This window comes from Budorcas taxicolor, chromosome X (genome assembly GCF_023091745.1).
Source record: "Budorcas taxicolor isolate Tak-1 chromosome X, Takin1.1, whole genome shotgun sequence".
NCBI classification, from domain to species: domain Eukaryota; kingdom Metazoa; phylum Chordata; class Mammalia; order Artiodactyla; family Bovidae; genus Budorcas; species Budorcas taxicolor.
Window position 1 is genome coordinate 100,257,287 of NC_068935.1, and position 26,450 is coordinate 100,283,736.

The 26,450-nt window shown below is 39.9% G+C and overlaps 1 protein-coding gene across 1 annotated transcript in view; it reads left to right on the plus strand.

The window, feature by feature from the left end:
- The window catches only part of MAOB (monoamine oxidase B), a 119,918-nt gene that overhangs the window by 15,099 nt on the left and 78,369 nt on the right, over positions 1–26,450 (plus strand). The window contains exon 2 of the mRNA XM_052662936.1: positions 24,587–24,681. Within this exon, the coding sequence (XP_052518896.1) occupies positions 24,587–24,681 (95 nt within the window). The remainder of the gene's footprint in view (positions 1–24,586; positions 24,682–26,450) is intronic.

Genomic DNA, 26,450 nt, shown 5'->3' on the forward strand with positions numbered 1-26,450 from the left:
CTCTGTCCATAGTTCTTCAGGCACTCTATCAGATCTAATCCCTTGAATCTATCTGTCATTTCCACTGTATCATAGTAAGGGATTTGATTTAGGTCATACCTGAATGGCCTAGTGGTTTTCCCTTTCAATTCAGACTTTCAATTTAAGTCTGAATTTGGCAATAAGGAGTTTATGATCTGAGCTATAGTCAGCTCCCAGTCTTGTTTTTACTGACTACATATAGCTTCTCCATCTTTGGGTGCAAAGAATAGAATCAGTCTGATTTAAGTATTGACCATCCGGTGATGTCCATGTGTAGAGTCTTCTTTTGTGTTGTTGGAAGAGGGTATTTGCTATGACCAGTGCATTCTCTTGGCAAAACTCTGTTAGGCTTTGACTTGCTTGATTTTGTACTCCAAGGCCAGATTTGCCTGTTACTCCAGGTATTTCTTGACTTCTTACTTTTGCATTCCAGTCCCCTATAATGAAAAGAACATCTTTTTTGGATATTAGTTCTAGAAGATCTTGTAGGTCTTTATACAACCATTCATCTTCGGCCTCTTCAGCATTGCTGGTCAGGGAATAGACTTGGATTACTGTGATATTGAATGGTTTGCCTTGGAAATGAACAGAGATCATTCTGTCACTTTTGAGATTGCATCTAAGTACTGCATCTCGGACTCTTTCGCTGACTATGATGGCTACTCTAATTTTTGATGAAAGTGAAAGAGGAGAATGACAAAGTTGGCTTAACACTCAACATTCAGAAAACGAAGATCATGGCATCTGGTCCCATCACTTCATGGCAAATAGATGGGGAAACAGTGGAAACAGTGGGAGACTTTATTTATTTATTTATTTTTTTGACTCCAAAATCACCGCCAGTGGTGAGTGCAGCCAGGAAATTAAAAGATGCTTACTGCTTGGAAAAAAAGTTATGAACAACCTAGACAGCATATTAAAAAGAAGAGACATTACTTTCCAACAAAGGTCCGTCTTGTCAAAGGTGTGGTTTTTTCCAGTAGTCGTATATGGATGTGAGAGTTAGACTATAAAGAAAGCTGAGTGCCGAAGAATTGATGCTTTTGATCTGTGATGCTGGAGAAGACTCTTGAGAGTCCCATGGACTGCAAGGAGATCCAACCAGTCCATCCTAAAGAAAATCAGTCTTGAATATTCATTGGAAGGACTGATGCTGAAGTTGAAACTCCAGTACTTTTGCCTCCGGATATGAAGAACTAACTCATTGGAAAAGAACCTGATGCTGGGAAAGATCGAAGGCAGGAGAAGGGGACAACAGAGGATGAGATGGTTGGATGGCGTCACCAACTTGATGGACATGAGTTTGAGTAGGCTCCAGGAGTTGGTGATGGACAGGGAAGCCTGGTGTGCTGCAGTCCATGGAGTGGCAGAGTTAGACACGACTAGTGACCGAACTGAACTGAAGTGAGAGCCTTCTATGTGCCAGGTGCCAGGAATGAACAATCAAGAAACAGTTCCAGTTTAACCAGGTGCACACACAAGGAAAGATGTTAAATTACATTTCTTGTGCCCATTTATTGTTATTGCATGCACCAAAATGTCCTTTTTTTTTGATGAAAGAAGCTTCTGGGTACCTTTCAAGAGATCACCCTTGGACCAAGTCAGAATAGATGCTAATATAACTTGGGGTTGAGTTTCCAAGTGTTATGTCTTATCCTAGCTTTTTTAGTCTTACTCATAGATAGTGTGATATTTCTGGCCTCAGGAGGAGAGGAGAACATCACAAACGCCTTTTCTGTCATCAGAAATTGGGTTTCATGTGGGAACAGTCACAATTTGAAAGGAAATCACATGGTCCACCCTAGTTGATAAAAGGCAGAACATCCAAAATACACTGTCTGTTGTCTGCTTTTCTCCCCTTGGCCCTTTCTTTCTGATTTCATGAAGAATATGTCCAAAGGGAAATGAGTTTTCTGTAGATAAATCAGTCTGCTGGCCCACAATATTGCACTTCCAGTGGACAGGTCTGAGAAATGGGGAAAAGTACAAAAAGGTTGAGCTGACTGTAAGATAAGGGAGGCAAAAATATTTTATTTGCAAAAGAAAAATCTTTTGGGTTTATGCTTGCTTTATTTCTGGGTTTTAGTTTATGAACAGAATAGTATGAGAAGTGATGGAAATGAGAAAGCATTTTCTTCTTCTACTGCATTCTTTTAAAAGGTATATTTCAGTAAACAGGTATCTTTTATATCTGGCTTCCTTTCTGTTAGGTGTGAGAGCAAGTTTAAAACCAGTCTTTAAAATTCTAAGCATTAGTGAATTATAATTTACAAAGAATGCTTGTGTGTTAGGGATTTTAATATTTTCTTAGAAAAATAAGGGTTTTAAACAGTATTAGCAATTAGAGGAGCCTGCTAGGCTGTAGTCCATGGGGTCTCTAGGAGTTGGACACGACTGAGCGACTTCACTTTCACTTTTCACTTTCATGCATTGGAGAAGAAAATGGCAACCCACTCCAGTGTTCTTGCCTGGAGAATCCCAGGGACGGCGGAGCCTGGTGGGCTGCTGTCTCTGGGGTCGCACAGAGTCGGACACGACTGAAGCGACTTAGCAGCAGCAGCAATTAGAATTTAAATTAGTATTCGAATTGTGCATTCTATATAGAAACTCTTAGCATTATTTTTCAGTGTTTTTTAAATACAGTGGAAAAAGATCTCAATGACAGTGAAAAATGATGTCTGCATTTTTCAAATTACAAGTAACTGGTAAAGTGAGAGCTTATTCCATCTTGTGAAACCATTGGAACGAGGTGTGAAGAACAAAACACATATACAAAATATAGTAACAGAAATATCTGCCTGACATTGCTAAAGGACCTTGATTACGTACTAATATAAGGACCTTCTGTACATATAAGAACATATAAAGAAAGGCAATATTAGGATTTTTTCCTCCCCAAATACATCCTTCCTATAAGGTGGTATGTGCAGTATATTGATTTGTATGATTTTACATATAGTGGAAGGTCAGAAAGAGGTGGAATGTGGGACTGCATTGGAAGCTTTTATTTCACTCACTGTGAGTTGTCTGGTTGAATAATGTTTCCTCCATCTTTGACATCTGAGCCTTGTGGTACAGGATAAGGGTGTTTATTTTTTGTATTTAACTGTATTTTATTTAACTGTAACCTTTTATTTAATAACTGTTTTCCAAAAGAGTTCCCACTGTCTGAAAAAAAAGATTTTTCAGCTTTTTATGCTATGTATTAACCAAGCATTTTAAAACAATACTTCTCATCACTCCCACAATCCCACTGTTTCCTGCTTCCCTCCTCCTTCTCTAGCTGCTCCTTCAGTCTCCTGGGGCAGCATCGACACCCTTCACCTCCAGTGTCCCCTGTTTTGGGAAACAGGATCACCTTCAGACAAGTTCTCAAGCCAAGACCCTTGACATTGGTAGCAGACCTTGGAGGGGCCCCACTGTCCCTCCACACTCCCCTGTATGGGGACCTATGGCTTCTGAGTGCTGCAAGTCTTTGACCACTAGAACCCATAAGGGGCTCCCACTCAGGACAGGGCTGCAGTGGGGTGGGGTTAATGCCCCCAAGAGCAGCCATCTTCCTAAGACTGACACGATGGCTCACCACTTAGTTAGAATCACCAAGGCGTGTTCCACACAGTCTTCACAGGTCCCGAGCATGATCCATCATCAGTCGCCCACAGTGACAGTCTGCTGGCTACTACCCCTTTACTACCGTCCTTCTCTTCTTTGCCCTGAGCCCTACCTGGGCTTCTTGAGGTTTCCTTACAAATAAACTAGTGGCATCCAACTCCTTGTTTCACGGTCTGCTTTGGGATATTAGATATTTTCTTCTTTTCTTCTTCCTAAAGCCCTATTAGTTGCAGTTTCAAAATATAACTTGGATCTGTCCATCTCACCGCCTCTGTGTCCCTGTGAATCTGGGGTTCTGCATGTGGGCCACTCTAGTTCTGAGTCTGCTTGTTTATGTCTGTCATTTGGTCCAGTCCTTCTCCAGTCCATTCTTTTTCTTTGTTTACAGTGACAAAATATGCATAATGTAAAAAATACCATTGTAACCATTTTAAGCACACAATTCAGTAGTGTCATGTACATCCACATTGTACAACCATCACCACCATCCATCTCCAGAATTTTGTCAGCCCTCTAAATTGAAACTCTGTCCCCATTTAACACTAACTCCCCATTCCTCAATCCTTTCAGCCCCTGGTAACCTCCATATTACTTCCTGGCTGTATGCATTTGACTGCTCTGGGGACTTCATGTAACTGAAATCATGCAATATTTGTCCTTTTGTGTCTGGTTTATTTCACTTAGCATAATACCCTCAAGATTCAGCCATCCAGTCCATTCTTACAACTGAAGGAAGAAGAATAATTTGTCTTTAATAGGAAAGCACAGGTTTGATGTTTCTAAGTGACAAAAAAAGAATTTATTGTCAGAAGTGATGTAGACAAAGTTGTTCAGAGACAAAGCTAACTACCCGTCAGACTTTACCCCATCTCAGCCCTTCAGAGGTGACTCATGTTGACAGTCTGGCATGTATCTTTCCAGACTTTTCCCCAGGAAGGATAATCTTTCCAAAATATAAATCTCATGAAGTTACTCGTGTGCTTCAAACCCTTCAGTGGCCTTCCATTACACCCAAGATCACGTCCAAAATGATGACTCTGGCCCAGACATGCTGCAAACCTGACCCCTGCCTACAGTGGAAGCCTGATCTCCCACGACCTCTTTGGTTCACTCTCTAGCCACCCTAGTCCACTTTCAAGTTCTCAGTCTGCCGCAGTCTCTGGCCATTGCACTTGCTCTTCTTGTGGCTCTCTTCCTAGCTCTCTCCTTCCTATCACTTTGGCAACTTGATTGTCTTTCAGAGTTTATTTTAAAACTTACTTTTTTGAGAGTCTCCTTATCTAATAACTTTCTGCACACTACCCTGCACCCCCCACTTCTTTCTTCCTATAGCACCTTGTTTTATACCTTTCTTGCCCTCCCAGGAATCTACTTTCTGTCTCTAGATATTTGCTTGTTCTGGACATTGCATACTGATGCAATCATACCATCAATGGCTTTTGTGTCTGGCTTTTTTCAGCATAAGGTTTTCAAGGTTCACCTACTTTGTGGCATGTATGAGTACTTGATTCCTTTTTATGACTGACTAATATTTCATTGTATGGATATACCACATTTTGTTTATCTGTTCATTATTTGATGGGCGTTTTGTTTGTTTCCACTTTGGAGTTATTGTGGATAGTGATAGTGTTGCTATGAACATTCATGCATGTGGGGACTTATGCTTTCATTTTTTTGAGGGGGTTGTTAGATGTCTAGAAATGGAATTGCTCGGTTGTATGGTAAATCTATGTGTAACCTTCTAAGATTTTTTAAAATTTTATTGAAGAATAGTTGATTTACAATGCTGTGTTAATTTCCTCTGTACAGCAAATTGACTCAGTTTATATGCATATATGTGTTATATTGTGGTTGTTTAGTTGCTCAGTCACGTCTGACTCTTTGTGACCCCATGAACTGTAGCCCACCAGGCCCCTCTGTCCATAGAATTCTCCAGGCAAGAATATTGGAGTGGGTTGCCATTCTCTTCTCCAGGGGATCTTCCTAACCCAGGGATAGAACCCATGTTTCCTGCATTGCAGGCAGATTCCTTACCACCTATCCACCTTGGAAGCCCCACGTGTGTGTGTGTGTGTGTACTTTTCCTTTATGGTTTGTCACAGAATATTGAATATAGTTCCTTGTGCTATATGGTAGGACCTTACTGTTTATCTGTCCTGTATATAATAGCTTGCCTCTGCTAACACCAAACTCCCATTCCTTCCCTTGCCTATCCCCCCAGCTTGGGAACTGCAAATCTGTTCTGTGTACCTAAGGTTTTTAAATGTCACCTTCAGTGGTTGTCTGGATACCACATTGTGTGGATGCACCTAGAAAGTTGGTATTTTTTGTTGCCTTCTGAGAGAAGAAGTTGACTGTATTAATCCAGGAAATTGGAATGAGACAGGGGGAATTTGCCTGCTTCTCCTGTATGCTTTCCCCAGATGATTGGGACTGAAAGAGATCCTTGGGGCAAAATGTTCCAACATTCACATGAAAACCCTTACCAAAGAAAATACTTACCTATATATTTAAGTATATGCTTATATAGAGAATGTGTATATTTACAGGAGTATATTTATGTGTATATTTAGATATTATATTTAACATAGAAGTATTTTTCTTAGTTACAATTTTTCTATGAACATTGGGGAAATTTAGTTGGCCTGTGAGCCTGGAATACAGATCATGATGCCAAATTCAGTCTCTTAATGGGTGACGATAATTACATTGTATTCATCAGTTTAGAAAGCACAATATAAACAATATTATTAAGTTCCAAAATTTACAGGGTAATCTAATAAAGATATATTGGTGGTGTTCAAAAAACAGTTAAGGGAAACAGCTCCTGAGCCTTAAAAAAATAATGTACATCCTTTGCTTTTTTCCCCCAATCCCATCATTAGGTTGTAATTGGAGTAAATTTCATAAAATATCAAGTAGTTGAGTTTATTAGATTTGGCAGCTTTGGGTAAGCACTTCTATGAATTTACTTGCATGCAATTTTCTTCTGAAATAGGGAGGGTTGGTGTCAATATAAAGGCAGACTATGATTTACAGAGAAGTTTTGCAACTGTGGGACTCTAAGTGCTTAATTTTAGGTCTCTAAAAAGTATAAATTTATAACAAAAAGTCAGTTATTTACACAGTGAATCCTGGAAATAGCCCAATAAACTAAACTACTCATTTGGCATCACGATAATTTTTTTCTTACTATTCCTGGATGAATTATTTTCATAAGTTCATTTTTAAGTCTTACCATCCAAAGAACCACTCGTAACACTTGGATGTGTTTTCTTTCAATCTTTTTTCATGCATTTGTTTGGTTTTCTGCGTGTGTGTGTGACACATTGATATTTATAGTCATAGTACAGACACATTTTATATCTTTTCACCTGATATTAAAACATGAATATTTTCTACATTTTTACAGTCTTTATGAACACAATTTAATATCAAATAAGCTTACCATAGCTTGCTTAACTAATACCAGATTATTGGACATTGTATTTTTTGTATGAGTGTTGTTATTATAAATGACATTAACCCAAAGATCTTTAGGAAAAATATTTTTCCACATTTGATATTAGTTCTTGAATTAAATCATAAAGTAACAATATCTGATTTAAAGATATGGACAGTTTAAAGGTTTTGATAGATACTGCCAGATTGCTTTTCTCAAATTTCTTACGAATTACTATTCCAGCCAGCTTTGTTTCCTCACATTGTTGGCAGCCTTTAATACCATCCTTTTTTCCAAAACTTTCTTAAATTGTGAGTGAAAATGGTATTTCTCCATTTCTCAAATTGAGAGGTGTAATATTTGTTTGTAATTTTTACTTACTGAAAAGTTGAACATTTTTCTTCTATCTATTAGTCAATTACATTTTCTGGAAAGGCTACTATTATTTCATTATTTTTCTTAATTTGTGGTTAGAATATGGGTTGGAATCTATTCTTTTTGAATAAACCAGTATTTATGTATATGTTTTTGAACCGGTAAGTAACTAATACTAGAAACATTTTAACCAAGATATTTAAATGCTCTTTGAGAGCCATTATGCATGCATGCATGCAGTCTTCTGTGAACTTCTTAGCCCCTTTCAGGGTACAGATTTCACACCCAGGTGTATGGCCAGTAGCCATAGGATGGTTCTGATACTATAATTAAAGTGGCTTAATCCAATAAGTAAATGTCCTTGAACATGTTTTCCTTGAGGTATTATTCTATGCAAAATTCTTGCTGTGATTCTCCTGCTTTCACAAAGCACTCCTACGGGAAAGAGTGATTTCAAACTTCACCTGTGCTAAGATGAGTCCCAAATTGCTATATATTTTCAGCCAAAGTCAACAAATGGGAAAATAAATAAGTAACCATTGGCTTTGTAGTTGGGTCAGTTATGAGAGACAGAAGGAACTGGGGAATTATGGGATATAGATGGACATAGTAAGACAGAGCTAAGAATGTATTAAATACATGGAGCCCCACACACTTAGAGGAGTCCCAGAAATAGACTCACTAGATCTATAGAAATTCAGGGGGACAGAGGAGCACAGAAAAACAGAATATCACAGCATAACGTTCCAGATTTAGAATTTTGTTACTAAAGGCTGTTAAATATAATTTTTGCAACTGTGGGTTATGAGTGGTGACGCTGGCATTTTCAGTTCCATTTGCTCCTTCATCTAGAAGTATTTTGTCAAAGATCACAGGATCCCTAGTTCTGGATTCTACCTCCATTTAACAAGATGAAGTGGCCTTTCCCATTAGAAGTGGTTTCTCCTTTCAATTTGGAAGGGGGCTATGCCCAGAGCTTGTGAGTACAGAGAGTTTGTTTAAGGTACTTAAACACACACACACACACAATTTCAGCCAGGATATATTAAAACACATTTAATGTATAAGAAATTTGTATAAGTAGGTAGTTCAACATAGGCCAGGTACCTTTCTGTCCCATAATCTTATGGTGCAGGCTTAGGATTTAAATGCCCCAGAGGATTTAGTAATAAACAAAGCCTTTAAAATATCAGTTGCTCCAGTGATCTTTGATTGAGTTTAGTTTTCTGACCAGTGCCCAGGTTGTGTTACTGATTAAAAGGAACTCTAATGCCTTTAGAAGGCAATGGCACCCCACTCCAGTACTCTTGCCTGGAAAATCCCATGGACAGAGGAGCCTGGTGGGCTGCAGTCTATGGGGTCACTAAGAGTCAGACACGACTGAGCGACTTCACTTTCACTTTTCACTTTCATGCATTGGAGGAGGAAATGCCAACCCATTCCAGTGTTCTTGCCTGGAGAATCCCAGGGACGGCAGAGCCTGTTGGGCTGCCTTCTATGGGGTCGCACAGAGTCAGACACGACTGAAGCGACTTAGCAGCAGCAGCAGCAAAGCCTTTAGATGTGAGGAAGGCAGGCAGGCTATGGAGCTGACATTATACTGTTAATATTTGGGGGCCTATTTGAATCCTTAACCAGATGGAAGGCTCCATTTCTATACTGATACTTTTTCCCTTGAAAAATTTTATGGTAAGTTTGTGATTAAAACATATTTGGAACAGGAAATTTGGGGTTGAATATTTTAAAGGGCACTTGTAATCAAATGGTCACACTGACATTAAAATAAGTTTCATGATGCATCAGATTTTGAGTAGAAATGCATTCTGATGAATCCACCAGAGTAAGTTCTTTGCAAGATGAGCCCCTCTTCACCTTTCATAGCTGAGCTAACTAACTTGTCTGACTTGTTTCAAGCCAGCAACAAATATTGAGAATGTCTGCATGTCAGATACTCTCCCTGATGCTGGGAATAAAGTAGGAAACAAAACAAGTAAGATCCCTGCCTTCATAGAGCTTATAATCTAGTAAGGAAGATCATATAATTAGTTCAGTTCAGTCGCTCAGTCGGGTCCGACTCTTTGTGACCCCATGAATCACAGCACGCCAGGCCTCCCTGTCCATCACCAACTCCCGGAGTTCACTCAGACTCACATCCATCAAGTCCGTGATGCCATCCAGCCATCTCATCCTCTGTTGTCCCCTTCTCCTCCTGCCCCCAATCCCTCCCAGCATCAGAGTCTTTTCCAATGAGTCAACTCTTCGCATGAGGTGGCCAAAGTACTGGAGTTTCAACTTTAGCATCATTCCTTCCAAAGAAATCCCAGGGTTGATCTCCTTCAGAATGGACTGGTTGGATCTCCTTGCAGTCCAAGGGACTCTCAAGAGTCTTCTCCAACACCACAGTTCAAAAGCATCAATTCTTCGGTGTTCAGCCTTCTTCACAGTCCAACTCTCACATCCATACATGACCACTGGAAAAACCATAGCCCTGACTAGACTGACCTTAGTCAGCAAAGTAATGTCTCTGCTTTTGAGTATGCTGTCTAGGTTGGTCATAACTTTTCTTCCAAGGAGTAAGCATCTTTTAATTTCATGGCTGCAGTCATCATCTGCAGTGATTTTTGGAGCCCCAAAAAATAAAGTCTGACACTGTTTCCACTGTTTCTCCATCATTTCCCATGAAGTGATGGGACCAGATGCCATGATCTTTGTTTTCTGAATGTTGAGCTTTAAAACAACTTTTTCACTCTCCTCTTTCACTTTCATCAAGAGGCTTTTTAGTTCCTCTTCACTTTCTGCCATAAGGGTGGTGTCATCTGCATATCTGAGGTTATTGATATTTCTCCCAGCAATCTTGATTCCAGCTTGTGTTTCTTCCAGTCCAGCGTTTCTCATGATGTACTCTGCATATAAGCTAAATAAGCAGGGTGATAGTATACAGCCTTGATGTACTCCTTTTCCTATTTGGAACCAGTCTGTTGTTCCATGTCCAGTTCTAACTGTTGCTTCCTGGCCTGCATACAGATTTCTCAAGAGGCAGGTATAGATAACCAATAAATCAACCAGATAAATTCCTATCCATCTACACACATTGCTGTTGTTTAGTTGCTCAGTTGTGTCCAACTCTTTTGCGACCCCATGGACTGTAGCCTGCCAGGCTCCTCTGTCCATGGGATTTTTCCAGGCAAGAATACTGGAGTGGGTTGTCATTTCCTTCTCTAGGGGATCTTCCTGACCCAGGGATCAAATTGCAGGCAGATTCTTTACTGCTGAGCCACCTGTATATATATGTACAAAGTACTACCAGTGGTAAGTAATCCACGAAAAATAAAATAGATGGCGTGATGGAGCAGAGTCAGGGAATACTTCTTTCTTAGACTTGAAATATAAGTTGAGATCAGAGATGCTCAACATGTAAATATCGGGGGGGGGGGGAAATTATCATAGGAGATGGGAACAATTGATCCAAAGCCCCTATGGTGGGGAAACCTTGAAGTGTTCAAGGAACAGAAGGAAAATCAACAGAGCTAGAGTGGAATAAAGTGGATAGGAAGGCAGGATACATAGACAAGTGTTCATATGTATCCCGGTAAGTTAAGTAATGAGGTGAGGTTGTCTCTTTGCACTAGAAGTCATTGGAAGATTTGAAACAGGGAAATGTCATAAATTTGATTTTGCTTTAAAAGATATTCTATGCTATGTAAATGGAAACTTTAGAGATGTTAGAGTGGAAGCAGTTGCAAGGCTATTGCAATAATCCAAAGGAGAGATTCTGTCCTCTTAGATCAAGGCAACAGTAGTAGTAGTATGGTTGCTAAGAAATGGTTGTATTCAGGTCAAGTTGGAAGAGTCGGACACGACTGAGCGACTGAACTGAACTGAACTGACTTACTGATGTATTGATTGAAGGTTGGAGTGGCCAGGGGAAAAAGAATCAAAGACAAATTCTGGATTTTGGCCTGAACAACTGGGTGAAAAGGGGTACCATTACTGAGATGGAAAAGCATGCACAAGAACTGATTTGGGGGAGGGGACTCACTCAAGACCTCTGTTTGGAATGTGTTCAGTTTGAGATGATTTTTTAAATAGCTGAAGGCATAGTTAAGGATCACCCAGAAATGGTTTTTTAAGAAGAGGTCCAAGAAACCTAGTCCTGGGGTTCTCCAACATTTAGAAGCTGGAAAGGGGAGAAAATCCAGCAAAGGAGTCTGAGAAGGATCAGAGTTAGAGAGGAAGAATCTCAAAGAAGTGTGTAGCCCAGAAACCAGTGAAGAGAGTGGGTCAAGAAGGAAGATAAGAGAGTTCCAGGTGGCCTACTGGTTAGGATTCCAGCCTTTCACTGCCATGGCCTGGGTTTTATCCCCAGTCAGGGAAGTAAGATCCTGAAAGCTGCATGGTACAGCCTAAAAAATAAAGACATCAATGCAGATCCTACAGATATTTAAAGAGAGAGGGAGGATAAGAAGGAGGACAAGACCAGAAGCTGCTAAGAGGACAAGTAATTTAAGGACCAAGACTGGACTGTGGAGTTTGCACTATGAAAATCACTGGCATCCTTGACAAGAGTAGTCTAGGTGGAATGGTAAGGAAGAATGTCTGATTGCAGTGAAATGGGGAAATAGAGGCAATGGCTGAAGATAACTCTGTAGTATTATGAAGAGATGCAGAGGGAAGGGGTTTTAGCTAAAGGAGATATTGGGCCACAGTTAGGTTTTTTGATGATGGGAGATACCAGAGCAGTTTTGTTTGCTGATAGCAGTGATCCAAGAGAGAGGGAGAAATTGATGTTGCAGGAGAGAAAGTATATGATAAGAGGTTCAAAGCTCTGGGGGGAATAAGATCCAAAGAGAGTCGCGAAGGTTGACTTCCTTAAAGAAGCCGCTTCATTTGAGTCATAGGAGGTAAAGCAGCACATATAGGCACAGGTGAAGGTATATAGCTGGATTTATTATGAAAAGATAAAAGAGTTATTTTATTTTCTCAATAAAAAATGAAGCAGAGTCATTAGTTGAAGAGGGCTGGGGTCAAGGGTTAGTGTCATGGAAGTTTAAGAAGAAAAGGTATGAAATAGCCATTTTGGACAGTGGGATGTGTGAGGATACCTGTCAAATAGGCTTCCCGACTGGCTCAGCAGTAAAGAATCCACCTGCCAATGCAGGAGATGCAGAGGAAGTGGGTTCGATCCCTGGGTCAGGAAGATCCCCTGGAGAAGGAAATAGCAACCCATTCCAGTATTTTTGCCTGGAGAATCCCATGGACAGAGGAGCCCAGTGGGCTACAGTCCATGGGGTCACAAAGAGTCAGACACGACTGAGCGACTAAACAACAATCTGTCAAATACAATGGTCTTAATTTTAGAAAAGAGATTGCAATATTAATTCCAAGGATTACTAACCAAAAGATATTGCTTAGATTGCTCCAAGTCCATGATAAAAATGTTACCAACAGAGAAAAAATTGCTTTACCTCTTCTCTGCTATGGTCAGTGGGCACTCACACAGTCTATGATACAGTTTACCCATTTGTTTTGTATAGGTTAAAAATAAGGTGGCTTAAGATCCAGTTATTTTTTTGTTCTATCAACTCTGCCTGCAAGGGACATCCCTGTTTTACAGACTGGAATTAAAAGGAGTTTGGAAGTTACTTGCCGAAGATTTCACAGGGCCTAAGGGGCAGAGTGAGATCGGAACCTCATTCTTCCAATTTCAAGGCCAAATACTTCCTAAGATGCTGGATTCATTCATCCATCGGTTATTTACTGAGTATACACCATGCAACAGGCAATGTGCTGAGAGCCTTATATATTTGGCCTCAATTTCTTTTTACAACTACTTGACGAGGTAGGGAGTAAATAAGGGGGTGACAGATGATGAGATGGTCGGATGGTATCACTGACTCAATGAACATGAGTTTGAGCAAGTTCTGGGAGAGAAGGACCTGGTGTGCTGCAGTCCGTGGTGTCACAAAGAGTCAGATACAACTGAGCGACTAAACAACAAATACTTCCACTCCTTTACAGATCAGGGACTTGAGGTTTAAAGAAGGAGAATACATTTATTTAATCACCTAATTCATGGTAGACTGTGAATATGAGAGGGGTTGAATTTTTTGGAAAGAAGAAGATTTCCTTTTTAAAGTGATATAAAGGCAATTTCACACAAGGAATTAATAAAGACAATTGGATTGGTAAAGGTTGGGGCCCACTGCTCAGCATGAAATCTAGATATTCTGGCTAAAAGCACCCAAATTTGTTTCTGATTTGGGATAACTGAGTAGATGTCCTAAGGTGAATGAGGAAACTAGATCCCAGCTACAGATACCCCTGAAATAATTTGCCTAGACAGCAGTAGCTATTGTTTTCCTGTACAGTTTGGCACTAGTATTCATTTTTGTGTGGCAGGTCCTCTTTTGATATTAACCTGACAACTGGATCCAGGGCCTCTCACTGAGATTTAGAAATCTTTTTTTTTTTACTTTTTTTTTTGAGGTATTTTTTTTTCTTCCTTAGAAAGAATTGAACCTAATGAACACATAAGTAATTTCATCCGAGTTCCATTTGAGGCCTTGTCTTCACAGACGTTGCCAGCTCATTTTGGCTTTCTGAAAGGCTTTTATCAAACCACAGGCTGAGTTTTGAACAGACATGCAGTGCTTTCAACCTATCTCTGAACTGTTGATATGAAATAACAGGAAAATCCTCTTTCCAAAAGTAACTTGAGTGAGAAGTTTAAAATAATAGAACTCTCAAAATAGTCTTGGGGATTTAGATACAAATTCTGCCTCAGCCCCAAATGGCCTACTCATTCTTATTGTAGGTGATCTAAAAGGGGGTAACATATTAATTGTTATGAAAACCTCGACTCTGGGCTCCTAACCCACCTTGGGGTGGGGGGCTGGTTAGGGCAAATTGTCTAGAGCCTGAGCCACAATTTGGGGGGTGAGATGAAACTAAGTGAAATCTTTCCAGTATAACAAAGGTCTGGAAACACTAAATTGTGTGGGATATGGAAAGAATCATGGTGGGTGGGGTGGGGTAGGATTTCAATATTGCTGGAGTATAACGTGCCAGGTGGGGAGCCTAAGGATAAAGATAGAAAAGTTGGCAGGGACGAAGTCATGCTGGATCTTTAGGGCATTAAGGGTAAGATGGGAGAAGGGACCAGGAAAATTAAAAGGTGAATTCCAGGTTTCATTCCATGGGCTCTTGGGCAAATGACTGGGCCCAAGTTATGAGTCAGAAAAAAACCTGGGAAAATGGATAGGAGTTGATCATTCACAAGTTTCAGATTTGTCAGTTATCCCTACATTGTAAATATGCTGAAAACTAGGGATTTCCTTACTGGTTTGATGAACAGCCCTGCTTTGTAGTTGGAAGGACTGCCATGTTTGAAGCCATCTGAGGAGCTAATGCATCAGTAAAAACCCAAGAAAATGGTGTCCTCTGCTGAAGCCATGTCACTATTAATGAGTTGAGGCCCAGATAGTAGTTTAGAGCAGAGGTTCTAAGCTGGTAGCCCATGGGCCTTCCTGCTGTACTGCATGTCTTGAAAGAAGAAGAAAGAGAGAAACTTCTAGTTTCATTCTTGGTAGGACACTTTTTCCTTCTCGTTTCACTATTTTCCACTTGGTGGAACTAAATACACTTTTCAGCCTCTCCAGGAAGCTCCCTTTCCAAATACATTACAGTCATCTTCTTCCCACTGCTCTGGTGCCTCTCTTGTTGGGTGGTGTTCTTGTCTAGAAGCAAATCATGCTTGGGAATCAACTCCTTGACTATGTGCAGCTTAAGGACAATGGTGTGGTTGAGAATGTTTGACATGTAGGGGGAAAGACAGGAGCACTCTTTCTGAGAGGGGTTTCTGTGACCAACCTACCACCAGATGTAGCCACATTGACCAAATGGACCAGTTGCTTTAGGATAGTATGTCCCAAAATATATAAGGAGACATTTCTGCCTTTGAGAAAGTCATTTTCATCCCCTGTCACCCAATAGGTTATAGAGACTTAGAAATGATATAAATACCTGGGCTTCCCAGGTAGCTCAGTAGATAAAAAATTCGCCTGCAATGCAGGAGATGCAGGAAACATGGGTTTGATCCCTGGGTGGAGAAGATCCCGTGAAGGAGGGCATGGTAACCCACTCCAGTATTCTTGCCTAGAGAATTCCATGGACAGAGGAACCTGGCGGGCTACAGTCCATAAGGTGGCCAACAGTTGACATGATTGGAGCGACTGAGCATGCACACAAGCAGGCATATGTAGTATCTGCTGATGCAGGTATGCGTGTTAGTCACCGAGTCATGTCCAACTCTTTACGACCCCATGACCTGTAGCCCGGCAAGCTCCTCTGTCCATGGAATTCTCCAGGCAAGAAGAAGGGAGTGGATAGCCATTCCCTTCTCCAGGGGATCTTCCCGACCCAGGGATGGAACCTGAGTCTCCTGAATTGCAGGCAGATTCTTTACTATCTGAGCCACCTGGGAAGCCCTGATGGAGACATGCAGTACATTAATTAAAGACTTTGAAAGTCCCATCTGGATGGAAACCAGTTTAACTTGTGTGTGTGTGTGTGTGTTTATTTTATTTTACAGCAGCTTGGTAACATATTACTAACAGCCATTGTTGATACAGAAAATGTCAGCAAACATTTGAACGTTTGTACTTAAACAGTGCTTCACTCATCTTTAAGTTGGGTGAACCTTAAGTATTCTGCAATTAAAGATACACATATGTGTGTGTGTGTGTGTGTGTGTGTGTGTATAGTCTAAGAAAATCCACCTATTTCACACTTCAAATAATCATCCTCATAATTTTGACTTTATAGCCAATTTTAGCAAATAGAGATACAATTGACATGTACCATTCATTATATCAGTTTCAGGTACACCACATAAAGTTTCAATATTTGTATATCTGTGAAATGATCACCACAATACGTCTAGTTAACACCATAACCACATAGGTGATGTGTGTGGATGTGTATGCAGAAGGAAATGGGAACCCACTCCAGTATCCTTGCTTGGAAAATCCCATGGATGGAGGAGCCTGGTAGGCTGCAGTCCATGGGGTCGCTAACAGTCAGACACGACTGAGTAACTTCACTTTCACTCTTCACTTTCATGCATTGGAGAAGGAAATGGCAACCCACTCCAGTGTTCTTGCCTGGAGAATCGCAGGGACGGGGGAGCCTGTTGGGCTGCCATCTATGGGGTCACACAGAGTCGGACATGACTGTAGTGACTTAGCAGCAGCAGCAGCAGCAGATGTATTCTGAAAGGCCTTGGAAGGCAGTCTCATTGTAGTATTTCAGAAGCAGCACAGCTGGAGAAAGGTTTCTATGGCAACTCATGAAAGTTTGATTTTTTTTTTTTCCTCTCCTTTTCAAGAGCATAAATCATCCTACGGCCTAAGGCTTCAGTAAAGGTCTCCTGTATTTTAGCAGCTATTGCCATTTGTTTTGGGGGTTGTATATTTTGACTGTCTAAGAGAAAACAGAGCAAAGGGCTTCCAAGAAGGCTTGGAGTCTTACATTTTTCATATTTGGGAGCAAGATGTCAATAATGTTATTCTAGAGTTTGCTTCTCCGTAATCAAATGGATGGTGCACATTGGTATGTTTGGTTTATAGCATGTGTTATTTCAGTTTTCAGGAAAGTTGTGGGACTTCCTTGGTTGTCCAGTGGTGAAGACTCGGCAGTCCCAAAGCAGGGGCATGGGTTCAGTCCCCAGTCAGGGATCTAAGATTCCCCCACACGCCATGTGGCACTGCTGAAAAAAAAAAAGAAAGTTGTGATCAGTGTGTTCTCAGGAAAGAGGAGTCAGTCTAGACTTAAGAAGGAGGAACTGTTTGGCCAAAGCATCTCCTAATCAGTAGTTTAGTGGAGGTGTCCTGCTGTCTTCATGTCTGCCTGTGAATGACATGGTCCTGGGGTTTTGCACACTGATATGCTTAAGGTGGTTTTTATCAATATATCCTTTCCAAGAAAGGCAATAAAGAAATATTCCATTTTTAAAACTCAGAACAGTTTTAGAAATTGTTTTAAGCAACTTTGGCCTTTGTATATTATAGGAAGTCACGTGACTAATGAAAAACACCCAGGACACAGAAACAGAGCTAAACTTTAGACCGGGCTCTGCCATCGCTAATTGTGTCACAGTGAGCAGGCCCTTGAGAATCTCTTTGAGCCTCCATTTTCTAATCTGAAAAATAGGATAAACAACGCAAGTCTCAAAGGCTTATTGTTAAGAACTGAATGTGTGTGAGTATTGGAAACTATAGTGCTGTACCAATGTAAGGTGGTTATTACAATTGATTGGCTGGCTTTCTTTCCAGCTCTTTTTCTTTGGTAAAGTCCCTTTACCATTTCTGATGTGACAAGAAGAAATCAGTTTCAATGTGCATAAATATTTTAGTTTTCTTATACTATGTTAAATATGGTTATATAGACACCACTGTAGGCAGTTGTCTATTTCTTGACTAAGTAATTAAATATCATCTTTGCTGAAGGCTATTAAATGAATCCAGGTAAGTGCCAACTGTGTACTCACATTGAGAACACAAAGACTAGGTAATTAAATTCTTATCATTCAGGAAATAAGTTCTCTGAGTTTGGAGGCCACAGCATGAGCTATTCAGGCTGATGCAGTGAAAGAGGGGGGATGCAATCCAGCCCACACACTGCTAGCCAAGCATCAATGTGAGCTGTATTCACCTGAAGAAAGGATGCTTTTTTGAAACTTACCTGCTACAAGTGTAATTTCTTCTTTCTTCCTATATTTTACACAAAGGCATGGAATGTGCTAGCAGTGGCCCTCATATTTATGTGGATCGTGATGTTCTACAGAAGGCTTTCAGTATTTCATCATTTAGTGTGAGGAAGACTGCTTTCCATGTTTGTTTTCTGGAGTTACATTGCCTAGATTTGAATACTGGCTCTACTGGTCGCCAGCTGTGTGACCTTGGGTACATTACTTGACCTCTCTGTGCTTTGCTTTTTACATCTGCCAACTTCATAGAGTTGTTAGGAGAATAAATAAATTATGTAAAACATTTGGAATTGAAACTGGCATATAGTCAGTGCTCAAAATATTCCCGTCTTTTGGGAAGTAAACCACTAAACTACTTATTAAGAAATGCAAACAGTTCCTCCTGTTTAAGTCCAGACTGACTCCTTTTTCCTGAGAACACACTGATCACAACTTTCTTTTTTATTCTTCTTCTTTTTTTGGCAGCACTGCACGGCATGTATGATCTTAGTTCCCTGACCAAGGATTGAACCCATGTCCACCTGCCTCTATACTCTGTGTTAAGAGTTCAGCAATTAATGTCTGAATTGTACCTATAAATGCCACTTTCCTTTAATGAATTTAGTCTCACATTGGTGATATTTTTTCTTCTTACCCCAGCCTCTTTTGTGTGTGTGTGCATGTGTTAAATAACTGAAAAGGCATTCTTTGTAGAGACATCAAAGTATTCCAGTTCTTTGATTAGAAGGTCACTTGGTTGTTTCTAGAATTTTCTCATAAAACCATTGCTTTGTCAGAGGTGACAGAGGTGATGAGGGCTATTTGCATGTTTTTGGCTTTTTTCCTTCCTAAGAGCGTGCTTATAAGGTTTACTAGAGTTATAAGTTTAGAGATGCTTTGAGGTACCGTGAATTTTTTTTTTTCTCAGTTTTGATCAATGATACTTTTTTGGTAACTTTAAACTGAGAAAAAGTCCTTTGTAACATGGAAGTACTGATATTTGATAATGTTTTCAGAACAATTAGCCTTGTATTTCAAAATGCGGAAAAATTCTGTTAAATATCAGCTTTTGAAAGAAAGGACATGAGACAGACTGACAAAGCAAAGAGTGAGGCAGATGGTGATTTTGATTTTTATCTTCCTTCAAATCCCAGCTCCTTCACTGTTCTTAAGACTCTTAGAAGAGGCCCTTTTGTTCCTTGCCCTGTGTAGTTTTCAGTCTCCTACAGTCTCTAACTCTTAAGCCCTTTTCCGTGGCACAAAACAGGACGCATAGAATGTTAATAATGCTGCAAACCACTGATTTCTAGGTATTTAAAATAATTTGGGTATCTAATACAGATTGAAATATCCAAATAATTGAGATAGTCATCACCTTGAGGAAACATTTTCCAAGTGAACTATGTGGAAAGGGAGATGCAATATTTTGATCATTTCATGCCATTAGGCTTTCGTCTACCATTTAGTCAGCTATGCCATGCTATGCTTACTCATCCAAAAGAGACTCCCTGAGGCAAAATACCATAGATCCTGCACCATTTAGAACTAACAAGTACAGTATTGTAAAGTAAAATAAAGTAAAATAAATAAATAAATAAATAAAAAACCAAAAAACTTAAAAAAAAAAAGAACTAACAAGTGAGGTGATCTTATCAGCGACCTGTCTAGGACACATAAGGGCTACTTCTGAAAGTGCCAAATAATCACTTGTTTGTGAAATATTCTTTGATCCTGCATATTAAACTCAAGTTTTTATTAGCTTTTTAAAAGTAGGCAGCGATTGTGCACTTGTTTCTAAACTGGTTGCCTAAAGAGTCTGCCACAGTGTGGGAGACCTGGGTTTGATCCCTGGAGAAGGAAATGGCAACCCATTCCAGTATTCTTGCCTGGAAAATCCCATGGATGGAGGAGCCTGGCAGGCTGCATGCAGTCCATGGGGTCACAAAGAGTCAGACACAAGTGAGAGACTTTACTTTCACTCTCAAATTGATTGCAAAAATTAAATCTCTGTTTAAAAGAAAAACCAATATTTTAAGATTCTTCTGTTTAGATGGGCAGCAGAATGTTTTTAAGATATTGCATCAATCTGTGTATAGAGTTACTGCATTTTTAACTCTTGCTTTTTGGTCCAAGGGTGGTGGCTAAGAATTCCAGTTTGGGGCTGAACCCTCACCGTTTACTAATTGAATAGTCTATGGCAAGTCAGTGAATGTCTCTTAATCTCCATTTTTTTTCTCTTTTTAAAATGAGGATAATAATACCTGTCAGTACTGTGGTGAAAATCAAATGGGTTTTTTATGTGAAATGCCACTTCTTCACACAGAGCATAGCAACGTTCAATGCTTTATGATGGTTTGTTATTATCGTAGATATTTTCTTTTCCTTTTTTTAGCTGTTACTGCATTGTGTCAGGAAATGATTGCCTAAGGGTTTCAACAGCACTGATTACACTGTTTAATGTTTCTACTTTATATTATTTTTCACAATAGTATTACATTTTAAAATTCTCAGACTTCCAAGAGAATATACCATTTCTCCTATTTTTGTTTTATGGCACAATGTGTTAAAAGTTCCAAATTACTGACATAAACATGAACTCTTGGGAAACAACCCTGTTGTCAGCCCAGGGGGCTTTGGGTCCTTGTTGTTTGCTTATCTTTTGATTAATCAAACCATTAATCGTTTTGCCAGTCATCGGTGAGGAATCCCTTGAGAGCTCAGTTGCTCAGTTGTGTAACACTGAACAACACTATGGACTGTGGACTGTAGCCCACCAGTCTCCTCTGTCCATGGGATTTTCCAGGCAAGAAGACTGGAGTGGGTTGCCGTTTCCTCCTCCAGGGAATCTTCCCAAGCCAGGGATTGAACCCACATCTCCTTGTCTCCTATATTAGAAGGCGAATTCTTTACCACTGAGCCACTGGGGAAGCCCCTCCCTTGAGAACTACATGTAAACAAACTTTTTAAATTTTCTTTATCGAAAAAAATTTTTATTGAAGTATATAACTGGTTTACAATATTTGGGTTAATTTCTGCTGTATAGCATAGTGATTCTTTTATCTCTCTCTCTCTATATATATATACACACATACATTGTTTTTAAAGTGTTATTTCCATTGTGATTTATCAGAGGATATTTAATATAGTTCTCTGTGCTGTACAGTAAGACCTTGTTGTTTATACATCTTGACAGTCTTAATAACTTCCGGACCAGACTCCAACTCCTCAGTTTCTTTGGTACCCTAAAACTCCCTCTTCCTAAAATGCAGAGGATGAGATGGTTGGATGGCATCACCAACTCAATGGACATGGGTTTGAGCAAACTCCAGGGGATAGTGAAGGACAGGGAGGTCCATGGGGTTGCAAAGAGTCAGACACAATTTAGCGACTGAACAGAAACAAACTGCAGGGACTTTCTTTAAGCTATTGTTATTTGGATCAGTTATTTTTCAAATCAGTCTTTGTCAGTTGATGTCCAACAAGCATTTTGAATACCACCCCACAGGAGCATGAGTGAGACAAATTGTGAGGTATTTCCCACAACATATTTTTGTATTGCTCTATTTAAAGATACTTTTGTAATTTATATTTATGCCTTTTTAAGGCACACGAACCTAGAGAACTCTAGTCAATGATTTGATAAGACCCTGGCTCGTTCTAGTAAATGTTTCTGTATAGCATCAGGTACTTACTTAGTAGTATCTTTTGTGGAATATAAAATACTAGTGTATTTGAGTGATATTGTGTTTCATTCTGAGCCACTTTTTAAGCCTCAACATGCTTAGCAAGTCTATCTGATTTCCATGATAACTGCTGTTACTATGGCTGCATGTTATTTCATATTTCATTTGTTGAACTGATGCTTGATAAGAGAGATGGCATTGAATCGTGGGCAATTTTGATTCAGTAGAAACGTTTTCTTTTTTTTCCTTATGGAGGTTAAATTGGGAAACTGTAGTTAAAAATCCAAGCCTTGTATTTCTAAATTAGGGTTGTGCAATGCTCGTGCACACTGTGTGTGGGGGGTGGACTTTGGCACCATCACCCCACCACCTGCTGGATGTTCTGGCCTTGACCCCAAGGACAGTTATCAGAAGGTGGATTAACTCAAATAATGAAATGTCACATCAGCCTCGTAAAAAAAAAATGGGCTGCTTCTTTTAGAACAGTTCACAGAGGGTGAATGGAGCCTCCTCTTTTCATTCTGGCTTCAACGGTAGACTCATTTCTTATGTTCCGTGGATTCTTATCAAACCACAAGATACAAGTGTGCTTTCAAAACATGGTGACCCAAACAAAGTAAAAAACACTTTTGAAATGTAATTTCTCCCTGAAGCAGAAATTGAGAGATGCAGTCTATGAAAAGGATGGCTCCATGGCCCCATGGAAACCAATGCTCATAGTGGTTATAGAAGCGGACACTGAAGTGAAACTGCCTGGCTTTGCTGCTGGCTCATTATGTGATCTTGGACACTTCTTTGTGCTTCAGTTTCCTGAGCCATAAAATGGGAATATCAGTAGTACCTTTTTTTAAATTGGATTGCTGTGAAAATTCATTGAATTGATACAATAAAACACTCAGAATAGCATCTGAAATGTGGTGCACACTATAGGAATATGAGCTATTTTTGTAAGGATTTTTTTTTCTCACTTGTACTTGTGCTCAGTTGCTCAGTCATGTCTGACTCTTTGCGACCCCATGGACTGTAGCCCGCCAGGCTCCTCTATCCATGGAATTTTGCCGTCAAGAATACTGGAGTGGGTTGCCATTTCCTCTTCCAGGGGATCTTCCTGACCCAGGAATTGAACCTGTGTCTCCTGCATTGGCAGATGGATTCTTTACCACTGAGCCACTGGAGAAGCCCTTTTTCACACTGCTGCTGCTGCTAAGTCACTTCAGTTGTGTCTGACTCTGTGCGACCCCATAGATGGCAGCCCACCAGGCTCCCCCATCCCTGGGATTCTCCAAGCAAGAACACCGGAGTGGGTTGACATTTCCTTCTCCAGTGCATGAAAGTGAAAAGTGAAAGTGGAGTCACTCAGTCGTGTCCGACTCATAGCGACCCCATGGACTGCAGCCCACCAGGCTCCTCCGTCCATGGGGTTTTCCAGGCAGGAGTACTGGAGTGGGGTGCCATTGCCTTCTCCGCTTTTTCACACTGCTACTGCTGCTGAGTCGCTTCAGTTGTGTCCGACTCTGTGCGACCCCATAGGCGGCAGCCCACCAGGCTCCCCTGTCCCTGGGATTCTCCAGGCAAGAACACTAGAGTGGGTTGACATTTCATCTAAAAGTTCCAGAACTATTATTTTTAAAAGACAAGGTAGAAACTACTTCATTTCTCTTTAAGGCACAGCATCTTGGCATTTCCTTGATTTTATTTGATTTCATAAAGCAAATGAGTAAAGTATTTGGAACTGAGTAAATTCAATTCATTGTGATAAGAATACGAGTTATCTTGTCTGAAAAAACTCTTACTAAACTCTGTAAGTTAAAGATGCAGAATTTTAAGATTTGTGAGATCAAAAACTACATTCAGGATGTACTTATACCAAAAATTACATATTTGAACTTTACACTAAGCTTTATACTTTATCAAAACTCACTGAACTCATTGGTTAAAGTTTATTGTATGTAAATGTATCTCAATAAGCTGCTTTGTTATGTTGAATTCATGATGTTGGAATTGTAGTAGGCATAAAGTATTTTTGACTGCATTAATAGATGAATAAATGAATGGAGTCATTTTATTCTTCAGTGATGAATCCTACAGGGAATGAGGACAATTAAATGAGTTGCATTTTATGTCTTTGGTTTTGTAACTTTACATCAACTTCGAAAAGTTCAGTTTTAATAGTGAATTTTAGGTCCTTTCACATGCTTTGAAGATTGACTCCCCCCTTTGCTCCTTCACTTAAATTTATTGGATTTTCAGATTTACCTTGAGAATGAAGTCAATTGCTCCATTTGGTCCTGGGTTTGCTGGGGCTTATACATTTCTATTTTGTGGGGCTCTGTGTTTTCTTTCATGTTGTCAGACACATAATCATGTAATTTAGTCTAAGATAAACATTTTGATATAGTGACCAAAGAAGTTTTTTAGGGTTTGAGACTTTTACTAAAAATGAAACCCTTTTTATTCTTTCAAGAAATAGCAGTTGGTTTCGCAGACTTGGAATCTGGGTCTCTATAGAGAAACCCTAGACACCAGTAAATTGGTTAAGTTGAACGTGATGATACGCTATGTGTATGAGCCAACATGGACTTTAATCATTGGCTGTTAGCACGGGGAGCTTATCCGGAGTTCAGTGTTTGGTTCTGATTTCTTCTTCTTCTTTTATTTATTTATTTATTTATTTATTTATTTTTGATTTCTTCTTGTATTTTCTACCAGGTATGGCAGCAGCCAAACTTCTGCATGACTCTGGCCTGAATGTGATTGTTCTGGAAGCCCGGGACCGCGTGGGAGGCAGGACTTACACCCTTAGGGTAAGACAATAAGAATGGGCTGGAAAAATATGACCCTGAAACTGAGTTTCCTTTTTTCTTTCTGAAAGTCTTGAACTTCACTTGACTCTTTTCAAGAGAGTGAAAATTACTTCAAAACACTCCATGGCCTCTCAACTTGCTTTCTTTCCATGGCTTTCTTCTGTCCCTTTTCTCTTCTTGCCTCATAACACTTGGGACTTTCCCCATAAACAATTGCATCAATAATTAGATGTTTGAAATACATTAGTGAGTAAAACAAAGATTCCCTGCCCTTGTGAAATATATATTCCCCCCTTTTTTAAGTGGGGGAGCTATAGTGACTCAGTTGGTAAAGAATCCGCCTGCCAATGCAAGAGACCCAAGTTCCATCCCTGGGTCGGGAAGGTCCCCTGAAGAAGGAAATGGCAACCCACTCCAGTATTCTTGCCTGGAGAGTCCCATGGACAGAGGAGCCTGGTGGGCTATAGTCCATGGGATCTCAGGAATTGGATGCAACTTAGCGACTAAATCATACCACCATACAATAAACAAACAAAAGCACAAAAGGAGGACCTGCTCTAGTGTCCCTGACTATTAGGAATCCAGTTATGTTTGGATGTGTTCACTCTTTTTTAAAGGTTGGTCCTTAGTCATTGCAAATGAAGCTAATTCAAAACCATATGAAAACCTTTCTACTGAACATAAGAGCAATTTCAAAGGTTTAAATTAGGACTCTAATGCTATCTTTCAAGTATTCTGGATTAACAAACCACAAAAGAAATGGTCATTTCCTGGATGGACTTAGAGTTTATCATACTAGGTGGAGAAAGTCACACAAAGAAAGAATTATCATATGATATCATTTATATGTAGATGCTTTAAAAATGATACAGATGAACTTAGAAAAAAGAAACTGACTCACATAGAAAACAAATTTATGGTTACCAAAGTGAATAGAGGGGAAGGGAGTTTGGGATTAAAATTAGGAGTTTGGGATTGACAGATACACACTGCTGCTACTGCTGCTAAGTCGCTTCAGTCATGTCCGACTCTGTGTGACCCCATAGACGGCAGCCCAACAGGCTCCCCCGTCCCTGGGATTCTCCAGGCAAAATCACTGGAGTGGGTTGCCATTTCCTTCTCCAATGCATGAAAGTGAAAAGTCAAAGTGAAATCGCTCAGTCGTGTCCGACTCTTCGCGATCCCATGGACTGCAGCCTACCAGGCTCCTCCATCCATGGGATTATCCAGGCAAGAGTACTGGAGTTGGGTGCCACTGCCTTCTCCGAGATACACACTACTATATATAAAATAGACAAACAACAAGGTCCTACTGTATAGCACAGGGAAGTATATAAAAAATTTCTAGTATCCTATAATGGAAAAGAATCTGAAAAGAATATATATATATATATACATATATATATACATATATACATACACACACACATAAAACTGAATCTTTTTGCTACACACCTGAAACATTGTAAATCAACTATACTTCAATAAAAAAAGTGGTCCTTTCCTTTCTTGCTTTTCCTCTAGCGTTAGGTGCCTCAAAATTAGCCAGAAATGCTAAGTAAAGAGAAATTCATCAATAATTCAGAGTTTACAAATCTAAGCCAGTAAAACCCAGAGCACTGTGGTACGTAGTGAGAATGATGGGGTTCAGAAATCTCTTCCTTATTTCAAGTCTAATCAATTTTGCTTTAAAATTAGGAATGATGCAATAACCATTTAGTTGCATGAATGAGGTAGAGTTGAGAACAGAGTCCAACTTTCTATAGATA